Raw genomic sequence first — 14,977 nt, 5'->3', positions numbered from 1 at the left:
AGCCGAAGCGGAAGCTGAAATGGTGCGAGGAAGGACACCGTAATTGTAATTGACGAAATTGACGAAAGTGCCGAAATTGTTGGCCGTGCTCTGGTTCTTGGTTCCCGGCGCCCTGCCTGCTTTGCCCGGACTAGACCAGGCTTCAAGGCGTTTGTACTGCCGGGCGAGGGTGTCACAGTGGCCGTGCGGCAGGTCGGGCAGACCAATCGGAGCAAGGGTGTAGACTGCAGCTCCGTAGGCCTGCTGGGAGGTACTGTGGGAGGTATTGTGTTTACGCTGTGATCGCTTTGTCCGGAGTAGCAAACCAAGGTGGAATGTGGCTGCGAGGTGTAAGGGGAGGTAGAGAGCTTTGGACGGTAACAGCGTGAGCCACTGCCGGTCTGTAGCTAATCAATCGTCTCTCACCCTGAGTGCCCCTTAGTGCCCCCTTGTCTCCCTTGTGCCCAGAGATTGCTCTGAGACTGCAGCCTTGTGCGAAAAAGGGGGAAGTAGAACAACAAACACAATAATTGAATAAAATTAAATATAACAAAATATGAGGTCAGGAAGAGACAGAGCGCCTTGCCCTGCAACAAAAAGGAAAAGAAAAAGTGCAAGGAATTCCGGCCAACAACAATAAAGCAAAAACGGAGGGGGAGGCGCAAACATTAATATCACCAATCTTTCATATATTTACAAGAACAAATAAAGTTCCATGCAAGACTGACTTTTTAAAAGACCCAGCAGGGACAATGCTCACCAAACAAGAGGGAGATAATCAATTACTCCCACCAATTACACCAATAAACAAGAAAACTAGGGACACACAAGTAAAGGACACAAATGGTGTATACGACATAAATGCCTTCGACAACGCAAATGACCCAAGGATAGCTATGGGTCCAACCGAGTGTATGTTACAACAAGAACCAATGGAACGACAAGACAATTTATGGGGATCCATAACAGATTTGGAGCTAATTAGATCTAGAGAACAATCTCCGCAGGTGACAGAATGCCCACAAGAGGAGCCTGATAGCTCACTCTGGCACAAAACTCAGGAATTGTTCACTAGCACTGAGGCCCAACAACCAATAGAGGACCAGGTAAAAATTCTCAATCAAACATCAAAACAAGTATATCACGAGGAAGTAGACCAGAATATTAAGGTACTAGAAAAAACCTTACAATCTGAACCATCATCACCATTAAAGAAAACGCCTAAAGGCGTGAATCGGAGTCAAAGCTTTGAGACCCATGCTCCAGCACTAACAACTAAAACAGCGCCAGCAACCGACTCAGGGACAATATGGGACATCTTCTTCAAAACATCACAACTCACTCTGGAGGCCTTAAATTATCATTCAAACAAGATGGATGTTCAAGTAGACCTGCTAAACATCATGGCAAATGCAATTACAGGGATCAACCAAAAATTGACTGACCTCAACTCTCTAATCATGCGAGCACAGGTTTACGCGACCACATTAAATACGGAATGTGCTTGTTGCCCAATAATCGATAAACTGGCAACAATTCTGGAAGTCCTGACTACCCTCATTGAGGATTTAAAGACCAGGGTAATCAACGACAACAAGTCTAATAACATGCTAGCAAGTCCCCAGTACATCGATAAAAAAGGGGAATCAAATACGCCAAGCAGAGAATTAGCCAATAAATTGATAGTTACCATTGAAAACTCAAATTTGGAGGACAATCAAGTAGATTTAACCCAACCAACACAACTGAATATGACCAGACGTATGAAGAAAAAACTTAAAAAACAAAAAAAGGCTGAAAAGACAACACAACTTAGAAGGAGCTGGGGACAGCCTACACACGGCTCTAACGAACCAGTAACAACATTTAACCAGAAACAGGATCAGCAATCAAATAAAAAACCATATCCAATTTTTTCCAAACATATAAAAGCAAATAAACATTTAAGAAATGCTACTGAGACAGTGAAAAGTCCAGTTGAATTAGCTACCAGAGAAACGCAGAAGAAAGCTGAACAATCGGCCATCAGAGAAACTCAGAAGAAATCTGAGCAAGAGGAAGTAGCAAAAAGGTTCAATGGACACAACAACCATTTGCTTGGACAAAATACTAAATGAACACCCCAAAAACATAATGGGGCAAGGAAAGACCCGACCTCATGGGGCCACATTTATGCTTCCAGGTGAAACAACGTTCGATGTAACTAAATCCCCGCACAACGCAATTCACAACAAAAGCTATCTGGCGGATAGAAGAGACTCAAGACTAAGCGTCTTCCAGCCATCTTATAAATCAAAGGGCAGACATGATATCATAAATAGGGGCAACCTATTAAGGCTCCTTCAACATATTCCATCTTTGTCTAACATTACAAGTGCAGACATGGAGAGCGTTCATTTTGAACCAAGGGACGAATACCTCAACCAGGAAAACACGGTAGTGACCTGGATAAATCATTACATCGCAGAAGCTGTGCTTGTGGAAACAGAAACTTTCAAAAATTGGGGTATAGCAGTCACGACACCTGAGCAAGAAAAATATCCACAAATTTTATTTGACTTATCGAGCCTGGTCAAAGACATAAAGATAGTAAAGCAACATCCTCGTAGCATATTGAAAGGTACCTCGAATAAACAACCGGATCAGAACTATAATAATTTAAGTATCATTGTAAGCACCCAGGAGGAAGCAACCGCACATAGAATAATAAAAGCAGAGGCACCCCAAAAAATCCAATGGAGGGAGAATTACAGTGATACACAGAGTCCCATTCGCCATACCTGACGCAAAAGTGCACACTGCTGACTTTTCGGGAGACCTTCGAGCAAAGGCCAGAACAAATTTGTTAATTGAGGAAAACACCGGCATACCAGGTCAAACACAAAAAAACATACCAAAGTCTCAAACTCGTTTTCTGGAATGTGGCGGGCTTACAAAAAGCCCTTAGACAAGTAACAGCTATAAATAATTTGCTAGAGGGTGATATCCTATGCCTACAAGAAACCTGGGCAACAGAACCGGCACACTTGGAAGGGTATGCGGGTTACCATCAATTTGCAACCAAACATAACTATTACGGAAGACCATCAGGTGAAATCTCAATCTATGTCAAACACGCAAAACAACTAACTGTTAGGAACATAAATACCAACTCAAACATGCTACAAGTACTGCTAATGGAAGGAAAAAGCGACACGGAAAACACTGTCTCGTTGCTTGTAATTAATGTATATTTAAATACATCAGCTCAATGGAAACTAAAGGTCACAAATTCTATGATTACAACAATACAGGAAATTTTATGCAAATACCGGTCACCTGCGAAAATGATCGTGGGTGATTTCAATTTGCATCACTTAGGAAAAAAACAGTGCGAAAGGAATTACCTAACTTGCGCCGAAAGAATTTTTAACAATTTCTTACTAAATTATGAACTTAATTCAGCTGAGTAGCTACAAAAAAGCTCAGACCCAAACAACCAAGGGAGAACCACATTCAAGAACTGCTCCACAATTGATTATATTTTCTTATGCAATCAGTTTGCTTGCAAAATTGAAAAGTTTGAAATAAAAACAGATGACACAAGTGATCATGCATTACTCCAGGTAGAACTTAATGTCACTACCAAAGAACGAGAAAAAATTATAATGGTCTCTCAATCAATAGGCTCCGAAGAACATGCACTGGTGAGAAGAATAAACTGGAATATTAACCAGGTGACGGTTCTAAAATATTGGAAAGAACACACAGAGGATAATCCTGGTGTTGCGCCTAACAGGGAAAACTGGTCAGAGTGGACAAATGACCTGAAAACATGCTTGAAGACAGCTGAGCCCAATTCTAAGGAGATGACCATTACACAATCCACGGACAATAATAAAAAATTGATTGATATAACTAGCAACTTTAAAAGGGCAAAAAGAGCATATAAGAACGTAGGCTCGAAAAATACACGGGACAAGTACAATGAATTGCATAAAGAACAGAAACAACTGCTCTGGACAATCAAGCAAAATAGGCTTGAAGAAGAGTGGATTAAAATCCACGAATTAACAAAACCTCACAAACAACGACAACTCTGGCATTACATAGCAGAATTGGATAATAACAAAGTAGTCCGGAGTAACGCCGTACATGCCGACGCATGGGTGAGACATGTGGACGCAATATACGTGGATAAGGAAGATTTCAATAAACGTGAAAGCTCCATGGTGTACATAGAGAGCACAAATAACGATGCGGAACCCACAAACCTAGCTATGTTCAAAGACCAGGACGTAAGAGCCGTTGAAAAAGTGATCAAAAAGATAAGGAAAGGTGGGGCACCAGGACCTAACGGCCTGCCGGCTGCGATGTTCAGGGAAGATCCAACTTATTGGGGGAGAGTCTTGTCCAGCTTATTCACCGAATGCCGATTACAGGGCAAGGTGCCAGACTCGTGGCGCGGGTCAATCCTACAACCCATATTTAAGAAGGGCGATAATACAGAACCGAAGAATTACAGATTAATAGCCCTGCTGGACATTGAGGGGAAAGCATATGCAAATACCGAGAAAACAAAATTCTTTCCTTCCTTCAAACAGGTTTCCACAAAGGCTGCTCGACAATTGACAACATCACGGCAATATCATATCTAGGTCACCAAGCCAATAGTAAGGATAATAAACCAGTCTATGCCTGTTTTATAGACTACTCAGCAGCGTTTGACGGAGTGCCACGTTGCAAGCTTTGGTCCAAATTGCGCAACTGGCAAATTCCATCTGGCCTCCTCAATGCCATTATAAAAAACATTACAACGAAAAAGTGCGTCACATATCGGGGCTTAAAACAGGGATGTGTACTTACCCCAACACTTTTTAACCTATATACAGCGGACTTGGGCAAGTTGATCCAAAATGCTAACCTAGCAGTTCCAAAAATAGGTGTCAACAAAATTCATATTTTACAATATGCGCATGACCTAGTGGTGATGGACCACACGAAAACAGGTTTACAAAGGGGCCTCAACACTCTAAATGATTACAACCTGAATAATGAATTAACGATAAACCCGGAACTGTATAAAAAAAACATTTCTAAAATGGCAAGTGGGAAAAGAGACAATAACCGTCTCAAAGTTTTATAATTACCTTGGGTGCTGGTTGAGCGACACAGGAAAAGCTACTATGCATTTACATAAAATGAAATCTAAGGTGGAGTCCACAATATATGCGTTGTGCAAGCTACAAGAGAAAATGCAGAGCCCCAACACCATCCCAATTAGAAAGGTGCTACAATCAAAAATAAGGGCAGTCGCGGGATACGCCCAGCAGGCTTTCCCCGGAAAAATGAGCACAATGATGGACAAAGTGCAGTGTTGGGCGTATAAACGTATTTTCAAACTACCGAAATACACCCGCAATAGAGGGATTCGCCTGGAATTCGGCTTGGTGCACCAGAGCAAAGAATGCCTAGGTACGCATGTAAAATACTACTATTCAATACTTAATGCGCCGAACGGGAGCTTGAAGAGTAGGCTGAAACCCATTTATGATGGCTTACCCAATCCATGGCAGGCTTATCTGCAGGAAGCAGTAGAGGTTTTGGCCTTGGTAACACAAAACTGGAGCGAGGAAGGCATAACCTACCCGATTATTAAAATGGCAATAAACAAACAATGCTATCGACTCTCAAGAGAAATCGACTTAATAAATCTTGAAAAAGAAAGAGGTCAATCTGGGGTGATAACAACTTACAAGGACCACAAATCCCAGCCTTATTTTGACCAAGCACTGGGGAGAAAAGCCCTAAAAACATCCAATGGACTAGACTTGTACCTCTCCCAATAAAATAACTTAATCTGGGCTGGAAAACTTTGGAAAATAAAATCTGCTGCAGAATATGTAACTTCAAAACAGAATCATTGCTACATCTGATGTGCTGCTGCACGGGGCTCTTACAATCTCGTCGGAAGTTACTAAAGCCAATATGGCTACGTAAAGGGAACAGCAAAAGAAGCAGTTACAGACATATTTTCTTGTACATTAACAACGTATCTGGGCAGAATCGGTCGATACATGCAGGACGTTCGCTCCAGAATTGACAAAAACAATGGACTCGGATAATTCCAGATAAACAGTTTCGAGGTGCACAAACGAAGTGACATGACGGTGATAATGTCTTTTTAAATGTAATCAATTTTTAACTTTTATATTATGTCCATATTGTTTTATGTTCTTTTATGGAAAGAAACGAGCCATAATTGTTATTGAATCACCTCCTTTCTTACCTTGCTATATTGCAAATGGTTTTAAGTAACTGTGCAATAAATAAATTTTGATTGATTTTGATTGAGTGTTCTAGAGAGGTAACAGAGGTTGTGGGAGAGAGGGGTAGATAGAGAAATGAGAAAGAGAGAAGGGCAAACACTTAGAGCCAGATTTACGACCATTCCGTTTGGCGGGTCGCAAATTAAGATTTTCTGTGACTCACACTTTGCAACTCACAAAATGGAATGTATTAAGGTGTCTCAGACACATTTAGCGATTCCCAATGGGGTTGAATAGACCTGACTCTTCAGTATTCATGAGGCGTGTTGCAATTTTCGACCCATTAGGACTTGGCTATAATCACAGGGATGGTGGCCTGCTGGGGACAGCAGACCACCATGTCTGTGTTTGCTTTTTAAATAAAGCACCTTATTTTTCAAATGCAGCCTGTTTTCCTAAAAGGAAAGTGGAAGGCGTTTAAAAGAAAGGTCAGGCAGTGGTCCCTGGGACGGTACAGAGACTAAGGGGTCTATTATAATGGCGGGCGATCGCCCCGGGAAATGGGACGGCCCGCAAAGGATGCGGCGGTCCCGCTTGGGCAATTAGGATGCGCCAGCCACACTGGCGGGCGCATCCTGCAGTTTTTGTATTGCGGCGGGCGGTGCTGTCAGCAGCACCCGCCGCAATACAAAAAAGGCATGTGTGCATTTGCATGCACAACGTGGCAGGCACCGTGAGGTGCTGCCACGTCGTCCATGCAAATACTGGGGGGTACCATAGGTACCCCCCATGTGCCCCCCCCCAACCTCCCCAACATCATGGGGGCCCGCAACGGGCCCTCAACTGTTGAAACCGCATGCCTTTCCGTGGCTGCAACGCTGCCACGGAAAGGCTGCTTCCTGCTGCCATCCTAATATGGATGGCGGTGTCTAGCAGACACCTCCACCATATCAGGGCCCTTTTCCGCCTGATCACCTGTGTGACCGGAGAAAACCGGCGGACGGTCTTTCCATCCGCCGGGGTTCCCCCGTCATACTAATATGGCGGGGGGGGAAATGGCATGCGGGCGGAGGAGAATGTCGGGCAGATCGCCACCGCCATGCAGGTGGTGGTGATCCGCCCGACATTCTAATAGACCCCTATATATCGAATCACAAATATCGAATAACCTGAATATCGTTGCAAAAATATTGTGGCTCAAGAATATCAACATACAAAATATCTTGGTGAAGAATATCGACTTTGGGTGAGTAATATTGATGTAGAAAATATCGAAGTGTTTAATATCGTTTGCATAAATATAGATGTAAAAAATATCGAAGTGTTTGCTATCGTTTGCAAAAATATAATGTTAAAAATATCGATTTTGTATTAATGTTATGTATGTTAGTATATATTTTATATGTGTGTGATGCATGTATTTTTTGTATAAGATGTGTTTGTATTTTTATTATATGTGTACATTTTTTGTAATTATTAAAAAGAAATTGTTTGAATTTTGCGTTTTTAGTTCTGTAGCGTGTTGTGGGGTTATAGGGGAATAGGGTGGGAAGTAATTTAATTATATAACATTTATAGAAAAATGTTCATTTATTAATAATTGTTGAATTGAGATGTTATAATTTTTTATCAATTATTTATGTAATAATTTGTTGTTCATTCATTTTAATTAATTAATTGGCAATTAATGATATTAATTGTGTAATTAGTTTTGTGTGTGTGTTGTGCTGTTTATAGGTGAAAATGGTGGGAATGGTGGGAAGTAATTGAGGGGCCCATTAGCATATCGGGCGGATCGCCCCTGCTCGCCAGATGCTCCAGTTTCACCCCGCCATATTAGTATGGCGAGGGGCACCGCGGGGGACGGAAAGACGTCCGCCGCTTTTCCGCCGGTCGGATTCCCAGCTGGGTGGAAAAGGCCCTCAATATGGTGGCGGTACCTTGCAGGCACCGCCATCCATTTTAGGATGTGCAATTTTAAAGGCCTTTCCATGGCAGAGATGCCGCCATGGAATTGCTTTGGGGGCCCATTATGGGCCCCCGTGATGGTGGGAGGGTGGCTTGCTACACTTGGCGGTGCCTGTCACGTTGTGCAGATTTTGCATTGCGGCGGGTGCTGCTGACAGCACCGCCCGCCGCAATGTAAAATTTGCGTGATGCGACCGCCAGGGTGGTGGTCGCATCTTAATGGGCCTAGCGGGACCGCCACACCTCTGACGGTCAGTCCCGTTTCCGCCCACCATCGTAATAGACCCCATAGTTTTTAATTGATGATTTAATAATTAGTTGTTAATTAATTGTCAATTAATTATGTTAATTGTGTAAAACTTCTAGGTGTTTATAGGCGAAAATGGTGGGAAGGGTGGGGAGTAATTTATTAATAAATAATAGTTAATTACTTTAAAAATAATTAATTAGTAATTAATTATTATTCGGAGAGCTTTCCGACCCAGATCGGAATCGCCCCCTTAGTGGTTGTAAATTGCCTGATTTTCTTTTTGCTACCGCCAATAAACGGTCGCACATCTGGCCCTTAGTGAGGGTGAGATAGAGAAGGAAGAAATACAACAATGTGAAGATGTCGAGAGAGAGATAGTAGAAGTAGATAAAGGTTAGGTAGGAAGAAAATGGGGGTATAGGCAACGCAGGCAGAGGGAGGTTAGTGAATAGTAATTTAGTAGAGGTTGAGCTGAGAAGTAAAGAGAGAGAGTTAAAGTGAGGTGTGGTCAGTTGGGGAGATATGTTTAGAGTAAAATAGAGGTAGGCAGAAAGGTAGAGAGTGTTGAGGTTGAGGTAGGTAGAAAAATGAGAGGTTGAGATAGAGAAATAGACAGAGGAGGGATAGAGAGAAAAATGGATTACTTTACCCTAGGCCCCTGGGAAGGAGGATGCACTGTACACCAAGTTGCCCATGGCTTACAACTTTCCTATACTGCTACTAGACTAGACTGCTACTATCAGAAACACTCTGCCAAGACATGGAACTCCCTCCCGACCCACCTCCGCCTGACCCAGGACCACCTCGCCTTCAGGAAGCAACTCAAGACCTGGCTGTTCGAGCAGTAGCGGACCCCCCTCCCCTAGCGCCTTGAGACCCTCTGGGTGAGTAGTGCGCTATATAAATGCTTTGATTGATTGATTGATTGGTTCTGTGTTGCAATTTTGGTTATGACATAAATGATAGCCAAGTATTTTTTGGTACTGGCCCCCAAACACTGAAATGCTTTACCTTGTCATCTTAAATGGACTACTGACCTGTTTATAACTGGTAATCAGCATTTGTATAGCACACGATTGAAGACACTTTCAGTAATCCATAACAAATTAAGATCTGTGTCAAATGTATTGTTTGTACACGTGTGGTTGGGCTGTGAGATTTGGAACCAGGAGATGCCAGTTCTAACCTCAGCTTTCATTTGACTAAATTGTGTGATCGTTCACAAATTGCCTAATCTCCCTGTGCTTTACTCCCTTACAATCCAAACATTAGAAACAGGCCCATCCAACCAATAAGTACTATATAAAAACTGAACATTTATTTATTAGCAGTAAAATCAGATTTAAATAATATTTATTAGTAACTGGTGTGTTTTTCTTGAAATTATAACCCTAGAAACTAAAGATCAATTTGCTATATTGGATACTATGTAAGGTGCAGGCCTCAATATGTGTGAATAAATATGCACATTCAAATCCTTAAGATTTGCCTGCCTCTCTATAACTCCTGGACACAATAATGATGCAACATCACCATGAGGGCCATCAATTTACAGGATTAATGAGAAAGTTCACACTTTTATATTGGTGTCCTTAAGTTAATTTGCTGAGTTACTGATGGATCCTTTTGACTGTTTAAAAGTTTAGTCCTCGTAGAGAAAGAGTGCTTTAAAAACACAAAAGTGTGCATATTTACTCACAAGTATATTTACTACTATACCGAGCTGTAACTTTACAGTTTTTACTATTCACCATTTCTGAGTGTAGATTTACACTTAGGGGCAGATTTCGATCCGGGTCGGAAAGCTCTCCGACTGAGCCGGATCCGGAGTGTTTTTCGACCGAGCCGGAGTCCTGCAGTCTGACCGAGCAAGTACGATGCGGCCATATGCTGCCGGACTCGGTTCGGTCGGACTCCCATAGAAGTCAATGGGAGCCGGTCGTACGACGCGTACATGGGCTCCCATTGACTGAATGGATACGTCTCTCACAAGGGCGCCCCCTACAGTGGGTATGCGTCGGTGCCATCTGCACCATACATGCCTGTGTTGGGGGGACCCATGGGTCTCCCCCTGTGTCCGAGTCGTAGGGCTGCGGGTGTCAGGGGGTCCGACCCGGACCCCCAAAGGCAACTTCCCAGACGTTTTGCAAGCCGGAGTGTCCGGCTCGCACCGGCTGTCCGACGCGCGCATCTTACTGGCTCGGTCGTAAATCGCATCCATTGCACGCCACGGTTAGCTTACGGCCGAGACGTACGGAGCGGTTCGGACCTTGAAACAACTCGGTCGGTGAATTTCACATAGCTCTCATCGTACTTGCTCGCTCGTACAGCTGTACGAGTCGGGCAGAAAACACGTGTACGGCTCGTAGTTTTTCCGGCCGGATCGCATTCGGTGCCCTTCCGACCCAAATTGGAATCGGCCCCTTAGGGGTAGACTTACATGTCTCTACTCCCTTAAATCAGGTAGTGGACTATCCTACAACAGAATTTACAAATGTAAATTCACTACTGTTAAGTTTTCACACATAGGTGGATATCTCCACCACCATGGTTAAGATCTCCCAATGCAAAAGTATGGGGAAAATTATCAAAGTTTATAATTCTTTAAAAAAACATTTTGACGTAAAATATAAAAAGAGAATGAACCTTTCTGAGCACCATTTCTGTGCGGAGCTTTCTGCATAGTAAAGATAGGGCAGAGGACTCCTGCTGTAAGTTTGTGAATAGCGTTTGTAGTATGTGTAGTATGTGAGTAGTGATACTGTAGTAATGCTTTACATTCTTCAAAATACAGTTTATGACTATGCCCCTTCCTCTTTGTTTGAACAGACTCATCTTAGTTGCAGTGAAAGAGAGGTATCTTAGAGAAGCACATGGGAGAAAATGAAGAATGTATGAACAGCTCACAGCTCAGTGCTATTTTGTAACAAACTGTGAGGATTGGCCAGCTCTTCCTGCTGTCAGATAATTCCTGTACATGTGTAAAAGTGTTATTGGTAAATTCAGTTGAATCATTTCCAGACAATAAGCTCTTTGTGATATCCAGCTGCTCTAAGTAACAGCTCATGGTGCTTGGGTTTACAAACCAATGGACAGGAAGCGTCACCACTAAATCAAGCCAAAGTAGAAAATTTGTCAGGGAATCTCTGTCTTTTGTAAAGATCTGTTAAATGGTCAGACCTGTGATGATTTGATCTATCACCCCAACTATTCAAATAAATGATTCCCCAAGCACAAGGGTGAAGAGCATCTTTGCATGAAGAGTGAAATTAACAAGAGTCACAGGGGAGAATTAATTTCAACCCTACGCAAAAGGGGAATCCAAATTTATATTAATGAACTAGATTAAAGGCTAGGTGTTGAGCTACAGATCCTGGTATTAATTGGGTCAGGCTCTGACTCATTTATAAACATGTTGCCCTTTCTGAGTTCACAAATGAACATAGATTAAAGGCAAGTTTATCTAGTTCTGATACTGTAGTGGTCTTTGCAAACCTTACATACTTCTAAAAACTGCATCATATGAAGCAAACTGAAACAGGGAGCTTACAGACCCTTGTCGTGTCATTCTTCAGTATATACTACACATGTGCTGTGAATGTCAATGGAGCAGATGGTAATTTGGTCATTGTTTTGTTCTGAAATGCTTTGTGTGAGTTAATGTGAAAATAAATTTGATCTAGGAAGTTCCTTGTAGTTTTTTATGTCAATGTGCATGTACTTGGGCTTTGTTCCATCATGCTGTAACACTGTCATGTGATTAATGTGATTATTGCTTACCTTCAGCCCTAGGACTTCTGGAACCAGGGAGATGTCTTCAAATGTGTAATTATGGGCAAAAAGAGACTGGATGAGCTGAAATATTACCTCCTGATTCTCTGAAAAGGGGAAATTGTGTAAATAAAGTTATAAGAATGCCACATCTTTCTGAAACAATCTTGCAAAAGGAAAATACTTTTATTTTTAATGGAGTGTGAAAGTGGATTATTAGTTGGGGTGGATTGTAGTCCTGTAAAGGTTAAAGTTGTTTAAACATGATTTCATACCCTCACAGCTATGGCAAAGAGCAGACAAGCTTAACTTAAGGAAATTTGTAAAGCATTTAAAAGTACTAAAACAGTTAAAAAGTAGGAAACACAATACAATTACAATTCCACTCCAATTGAAAACATTTGAAAATAATGTACTGAATAAGATTAAAAATATCCTAAAAGAGGAACTGCATGTTTGAAATGTTCAAGTTTTAAATGAAAATTTTGCCAAAAAGAGTTAGGGGCTAACCATGGTCATCTGGTTGCGGTTGGCCGGTACGTAGGTGCAAATTAAGACTGACCATGATGCAGCATGGGTCAGATACAGGGACCATTTCATCCCAGTAGAATAGCTACCTCCTCATGGTGACAGCCTTTCCTAAAAAAGGCAGTGGGGTTGGCGCAGAGAGAGAAGGGTCTTAACGTCGACATATTCTGGCATCTGAATCGAGCCTTTTAGCTTAAGATGGGAAAACATCCAGCAGGAGACGTTCAGGTTTTCACGTCCCAGAGGCCTCTGGCTACAATCACTTCTTCAATGGTAGCACCAATGAAGCTGCGGCTTGGAACCAAAGAAGACTCAGCTTCGGTGGATTTCAGTGTCTAGAGAAGAACTTAACAGGAGCTATCCCAAAGTCAAGCCCAGTGGTAATTCACCCTCAGTGGATCAGCTGGGCAGATTGTCTCCCGATTGTTCTCAATTAAATGGTTTGTAGAAAGTTTCTAAGTCCCAGATATTAGGGTGTAGGCAGGAGGAGTACACTCTGATGCCAGCCAAAGGTTCCAGTACCTGACGAACAGTAAATGGGGATCAGGGCTATTTCAACAGAAGCCACCAGCAAGGACCAGGGAAGGACCAGTTGGAATTGGTCAGCTGGCCTGTTTCACAAAAGTTGGTTTCTTATAGCTTTTTTGTCTCTGTAGCATTATGGGAGGTCAGCCAACTGACCCCTGAAGTCTGATTCTTTGTTCTGGGACTAGTGGGAGCAGAACTAGCCTCTCAGGGCTCCTCCCAGGTCTCAACAGCAGGTGCAGTTGCCCACTACAGAGGTGTGGTCAGGGAAATGAGCAATCCCTCCTCTGCTGTCACTCAAAACCAGTTCTGGGGAAAACTTCTCTTCCATTGGGATTGGTATCTGGCTGACTCGAAGAACTAATGAGTGGGAAAGGCCATGTGTTAACTACATCTGCCTATGACGGGGAAGCCGTTTTGAAGTCAATTAAGTTCTTGGGCAATGCGCAGATGGTCATCCTATCAGAGGAAAAGAATGCCTCTTGACACCAAGGCATTTGAGCCGTGGAAGCAAGTTCACACCTCATCAAGGTGTTAATCAGCTCCTGGATGACAGTTGAAAACTCATGAAAATGCGCTTCTAGAGGTTTTAGGCAGGTTAAAGGTCATTGAAAAAAAATACTTTTTGTAAAATACTGACTTTACCCATGAGTTGTGCTTGTAATAAATATTTTAAAATACCAAAGAACAAATTTGCTAATTGGTTTCTAAACTAATAAAATATTCTTTAAATGTAAAATTATATCCCAATGCTTTCTTCTGGAAGAGCTTTTGGTGGCCTTGTAACTGTAAGGATATGTTTTCCACTAAACTTTTACATTTCCTACTTGTAAATACCTTGCGCCCTGCCTTATTAGGGGTCACTTATTAATATTTAAAAGCAGGGTTTTAGGCCTGTCAAAAAGGGTTCCAAATTTGCAGTGTCATCCTGCACAGCTCGAGTATTATTGGTGACAGGTCTGCAGTGATGTTTTACACTGTCACTCTAGTGGTGGTACAATTTGTGCTGCAGTCCACTAGTGCCACTTAGGAGTGTAGTCAATTTTGACATGGTTTAAGGGTCAGACCCCAAACACTGGGAGCCTGTTTTGCAGAGTCGCAGGGCACAGAAGCAAAATACAGCTGTATCGGTCCAAAAAATGGTTGGTCATACATATAAAGGCATTTTGCTAGAGGCAAAAATGGGTTTAGTCGCAATATCACCTCTCTTAACATGTAGCTTTCCTGGTAGAGCCTAAGCTCATCAACCCACCAAATAGTAAGTCCTATCAGGGTTTGAGGATATTCTCAATGAATGTGAGTAAGGAAAAGGTATATGTAGTGAAATTCACTGCCAAGTCTTAGAATATTGTCTTAAAACCTCATTAGGATTTTACTATGCAGTGGCTCCCCTAGTCCTTGACACCAGCCACGGCCTGTATAGGGTGTGCCACCGGGCGGTGATGTGGGGCGGGGGAGGGGGAGAGTGGGAGGTTGTAAAATGCGGCATACGGACGATTTCAGGTAAGTAACGGAAAAAAAAATGGAATTTCGTTGCACGCGCTGCATCACCAAATGCGATGCAGTGCACGCAACAATCTTTTTTTTTTTTTCGTTACTTACCTGAAATCTCTGTATGCCACATTTTACAACCCTGCCCCTCCCCCGCCCCACGTCACCGCCCGGTGGCACGCCCTATACGGGCCGTGGCTGCTTGACACATGAAGAT

General features: G+C 42.5%; 1 protein-coding gene across 1 annotated transcript in view; it reads right to left on the bottom strand.

Moving 5' to 3' along the window:
- Positions 1-14,977, bottom strand: part of LOC146857855 (uncharacterized) — a 651,000-nt gene that overhangs the window by 282,921 nt on the left and 353,102 nt on the right. The window contains exon 15 of the mRNA XM_085648551.1: positions 12,226-12,323. Within this exon, the coding sequence (XP_085504677.1) occupies positions 12,226-12,323 (98 nt within the window). The remainder of the gene's footprint in view (positions 1-12,225; positions 12,324-14,977) is intronic.

The sequence above is a fragment of the Triturus cristatus genome, chromosome 3_2 (genome assembly GCF_964204655.1).
Source record: "Triturus cristatus chromosome 3_2, aTriCri1.1, whole genome shotgun sequence".
In the NCBI taxonomy this organism is placed as follows: domain Eukaryota; kingdom Metazoa; phylum Chordata; class Amphibia; order Caudata; family Salamandridae; genus Triturus; species Triturus cristatus.
This window is presented reverse-complemented; position numbering and strand designations above follow the sequence as displayed.